This window comes from Nicotiana sylvestris, chromosome 9, assembly GCF_000393655.2.
Source record: "Nicotiana sylvestris chromosome 9, ASM39365v2, whole genome shotgun sequence".
NCBI classification, from domain to species: Eukaryota; Viridiplantae; Streptophyta; class Magnoliopsida; order Solanales; family Solanaceae; genus Nicotiana; species Nicotiana sylvestris.
In genome coordinates, this window is record NC_091065.1 from 170,273,153 (window position 1) to 170,278,432 (window position 5,280).

The 5,280-nt window shown below is 34.2% G+C and overlaps 1 protein-coding gene across 1 annotated transcript; it reads right to left on the reverse strand.

Annotated features, from left to right (window-relative positions):
- Positions 1-1,462: 1,462 nt before the first annotated feature.
- Positions 1,463-5,010, reverse strand: LOC104227772 (peroxidase 72-like). Its single transcript, XM_009780086.2, has 4 exons — positions 4,725-5,010; positions 3,371-3,562; positions 3,001-3,166; positions 1,463-2,003 (listed from the first exon to the last, which is right to left on the reverse strand). The coding sequence occupies exons 1-4, from the start codon at positions 4,950-4,952 to the stop codon at positions 1,591-1,593; spliced, it is 999 nt and encodes a 332-aa protein (XP_009778388.1). The 5' UTR covers positions 4,953-5,010; the 3' UTR covers positions 1,463-1,590.
- Between the last annotated feature and the right edge of the window lie 270 nt (positions 5,011-5,280).

Consider the following 5,280-nt stretch of genomic DNA (forward strand, 5'->3'; position numbering starts at 1 on the left):
GCATTTTCATGTGCCAATTACCAGCATTCTTGTTTGATCACCAGGCAGTCTCCTTGGCTAGTCTAATGGATTTGTATCTTGCATGTTAGACTCTTCTCTTCTTCTTCAACCACTACAGGTCATGAGTTATTTTGACTTTGACTTAGAGGTGAATTCAAGATTTTAAATCAGTAGTTGTGAAGTAGCACTACAACCAGGGGCGGAGGGAGTATATAAGTTACGGGTTTGGACGAACCCAATAGCTTTTGCTTAAACTCTATATCTGTATTAGCTTGTGAATCTAGTAACTATAACGAGCTATGTGTTCAGCGGCAAGTTTAGAACCCATAAACTTCAAATTCCGGCTCCGTCTCTGACTACACCGTTAAGTCTTTTGATAATGGTTGAGGATAGTTTTAAATAATTTCAAAATTATCGATCGTCTTCTTAGTTAACTGTGGGATCTGCCCCTTAGCCATCCATCTTTAGATACGAAGGGCGAATGAGTCATAAATTTTAAGCCCAAAAATCAGGTAAGAAATGTGGGAAACAACATCCTCATACCAAGGTTTGCTTTCTGCACCTACTGATATGATGATAATTCAGAAGTTTTTTTGCAAATAAGAAGGGCATTGTTCCTACCGGTAGAAAAACTTCTCTTGAGCAATTCAAGTATCACTTGAGTGGTAGTACGAAGTAACCCACTTCCAGAGGTATACAGCCTGCCAATATATATTCCTATCTTTTTTTTTCTTGACAAAAAATTCGTATCTATTATTTTATACCGGTAACTAGATGAAGCTCAAAATTTTACGTTAACAATGAATCTTTGTGCAATGTCATTGTTTGGAAATATGTCGATAGTGAGAAAGACAAGGTAAAACTTAGTAGAGTGCAGATATTGCCATCTTTTGTTAGGTATAAGGGGGCTATAATTAGTTTTTACAAAATAATGATAGGCACTTGAAAGATGAACATGAACTTAATATGTTGTGATAAAGTTTATGAAGCAAAAGCTTTGTTAGATTGTCTAATATCGGTTGAGAGAATGAGTTGTTCTTTTTGTATATGTTTTTGGCAATTTTGATCTCATGAATTAACTTATAAATTAAGTTAGGCTACTGTCCTTTTCGTTTTATGGTATCACAGTCAAATCCATCTTTATTCTTGGTTTACCCAGTATTAAACTCTCATGTTATGATATCCACGCTCAAATAAACTTAATTGAGTATAAATTTGAATAATAGTTACTTCATGAGCTCGGATTGAGTTAGACGCCCATCCATGTCTTATCAAATCGAGAAAAAAACTATGAAGAACAAGCTTTATGAGGTTCATGTTGACCAATTAGAGTAGGTTTTCTATGTTTTATTCGGGTCTTAAATATTTGATGTGGTCCAAGAATATAAAAGGCCCATGTGGATTGCCACGTTAGCTTATTTCACCGAAAAAATTAAAAAATTTGATTGAGTGATAAAGATAGGTTAGTGATTTTCAAGATGAACTTGGTCTATGAGGAAAATTACAAGCTAATCAGAAAGAAAAATCAGGAAATAAAGTTAAAAGAAAAGCATAAAAATACACCAAGGCTGATGTTGAATATTGTGATATTTAAGAGTTCATCATCCTGCAATTCTTCCGAATCTCGCCCCTGTAGCCAGTTAAAGGCGAGATATTTCCCATCTTAACCATAGACTTCGCGAATTGCTCGAAGAAAATCTCATTGTTTTCTGCATATAATTTCACCAAGGCTAATGTTGCCTGATTTTTTGTCACAAGAACTTGATCTGAATTAAACAAGCCCCTTGAAGCCAACAAATTCTTGAAATAGCTGTTGTCAAATTTTGTAGGGGAGACAAAGTCCATAACAAATAAGTTTTGGTCACCACCAGATTTAGGGCACCTAGTCCGCAATTGAGCAGCATATGTTTGATCCAATGTATAGTCTGGTAAACTGTTGCCTGATTGATTGTAGAGCCTCTGCCTGAAGCTGGTACATCTTGCATTTCCAATTGTGTGGCTCCCTGCACAGAAAATTCTTCTAGTGTTAACTAGGGTGGGCATCGGTTGGTCCGGTTAAAATATCGGTTACTGGTAATCAGTTATCGATCGCTATCGGTTCAGTTATCGATTTATCCGATAAGATGACTCAATCTAGATTCTAGAGGGAAGAAGTAATGAAGGATAATGTGTACTGTATAAAGAATATGATAAACTTTTTCTACTGTTATAACCCTCTCATAGAATATGATAAGCTTTACATCATTGTTTCTCTATGTGTTGAATGGTAAATTTGGGAGGGTTACAACAGTAAATAGAGAATTGGGAGAACTGGAAAATTTATACACCTAAGGGTAAAGTCGTATTCATATAAAATTTATTGAGTTATCTGTTAAATCGTTAATTAAATTAGGAAAACTGAGACCCGAACCAATAACTCAATAGTAAAATTACACTAAACCATTACCGAACCGTTAACCAAATAACCCGAGAATAACCCAATAAGCTTTTTTTGATTCTAGCTATCGGTTTTACCCGATATATACCCCACCCTTGTGTCAACTATAGTTTTAAGTGTGCTCCCTAGTCTTCCTAAAAATAAACAAGGATTTAACTTATATGCGCCCACATTATAAAGGATTTTTTATAGTTAATGTATTTTAATCAAATTTAACTTCTATGCACGAACAATATATAAAAGATTTTGTATACTATCAAGTCACCTAAAATATAATTACAGGTAATTAAATCCATAAAAAGTGAGATAAAACACCTGAAAAATAAGGTAAGTGGCATGTTATAACAAGTTATTTTACTTGCAGCATGTTACTTGCTTTATGTTTTAAGTTACTAATTTCACTTAATATAAAAGAAACTACTTGTAGATAGTATATATTTTTTATACCGTATGGATAAAAGTTAAATTCAATTAAGAAATGTATAGGAAAGAGCCTACAAGCGAGGGGAGGGACAAACGAATGGATTCAAGGGAATTGGTTAAAGAAAAATAGAATATTATACCAGATAAAGTAACAAGGTCAACAAGATCAAGTCCTTTTAACTTGAATTTTGTGAGAATGGTATTAAAAGTGTTGTTTGGAGCAGGAATGTTATTGTTGGAGCCACTTAAGCTAGCATCTCTTGAGTCTCTTCTTCCCAATGGAACCTCCCAATTTGGTCCACCAGCCTGTAAATAAATAAATTTAAGTTTTATGTATTGATAATATAAAAAAAATATTTATGCATCAAGTAATTTGTAAGTTAATTATTGATAAATCTCCATAACAAATATTATTAATTAATTTGTAATCGTATAAAAACGATAGCTAATTAACCTACTATCAAGGTTTATTTGAACAATTTTATTTGCTAGGATTGTGGTTATACTTACTAAAACTGTAGAATCCCTAGCAGCAAGCGCCAAGATATCAGCACAAGAAACAGTTTGAGGGCACTCTTTTTCAAGTGCTGATTTAATCTCATCAATTACTTCAAATCCACGAACTGAATTCCTGTTGGTGTTTGATCTCTTTTCACTTATTAGGGTTGCACTGCTGTCCAGAAGCAACGATGCATCACATCCCTACATGATCATAGTATGAAAATATAGTTAGCTACCATTTTGTACTGTAGAACAACTCTACTGCATACAGGGTTTGAACAAAAGTTACTGGTTCAGCCGAACCCGTATCCGAAGGCTAGCTCCACCCCTGGCCTAGCCATCAATGAAGTAGATAAAAATCATGGGAAATCAAGATTCAAATATAAACAAAAATTATTAAGAGATAGTATCTTTTTGTCTGCCTAAATTTTGGTGGGTAGAGTTATCCAATTCTTGTACTTATGAGAGGTAGTAGACAGAGGTAGTTGTAACCTATGCACTCAGAATCCGGACTTGTTCGACATGACTAGAATGTCGTAATTGTCCAACACTATGTTCCTCGATCTTCAAAGAAAATTGACTCCTCAAATAAGTCAGGAAGTAGGCATTGGAAAGGCCAACCACTATCTTATAGGCATTTTGGTGGAAAAACGAACGACCACATGGCTCTATACCAAGTCATAAGCTATAGCGAAGCCAAGCTGCCTTCTATAGGCAAAGCGATGAAAGCACCATGAAGGCCTATGCAACAGTAAGAAAAAAAGTACATTGAAGTTATGAAGTCACTTAGTCGTATATTATGCAAAGGGAAGGGCATCTGTATAGAGTCACGTCACTTGTGGATACAGACTAGGCTATAAAGAAGAGAGTCAACAATTATGGACCGATACTACAAACAAGGAAGCTTGACCGAGAAAAGAAGTCAAAGAACGAAGACTACTTCTCTAATAGCCCCGTTGAATAAGTCGTTTTTGTTTGTAATAAATTGAGGTAGTAGGTAGAGAGGTAGATGACTATGCACTATGGGTTCAATTGTATTTTTTGATATATATATCAAAAAATACAATTGAACCCATAGTGCATATATATATATATATATATATATATATATATATATATATATATATATATATATATATATATATGTGTGTAAAAGATCACTAAAATTTCAAGAAAAATTACATTAGAATCTATAATTTCAAAAGTATAGCGAGTTTAATGCTAAGAACTTCATAGATCGAACCCTTCAAGTTTAGACTTAGAACCACTTATGATAGCAAGTGCTTGATTGAATAGTTGAGCTGCGCGCAAATTAACTTAAAATATCATCGTTATTAAGTGTAATCTCAATGATGAGTTTTACCTTGACAAAGCAATCATGGAAATGGAGCCTCAGCAAAGAGGCAGCCATTCGGGCTTCTCTGGCTACGGCCTTAGCAACAACAGACTTGACGATTTCTTTAGCTTGTGGGCATGACCAATCGTAAAACTGTGGGTATAGGTAACCATAATAATTGCTCTTGCTACAAAAACATATTGGTGCAAAAGCAAGAAGAGATATGACCATAAAAAAGCTCACTGATTTAGCCATTTCTTGCCAAAATTTTAGTTCTAAAGACTTGTTATATAGAAGAAGTTTTAATATTTAAGGATAGCTCGTTATTGTGATGAAATATTTGAGATGGTATTCATGAGTATATATAGTGTTCAATGACAAATAGATGGAGTTGGTAGTTTTTTGTTAGGATTATAAACATCTGTAATATCATGATGCCTAGGAATTTTTTTAATTAACGCATTAAACAAAGCATGAAAATATAAGTTGTTTTGGTCAACCATACTATATCGCTTTTGGTTGAAGGGATGAAGAAAAATAAATAAAAAGTATGTATACGTAAAGTGGGGGCAGCACCACCTGC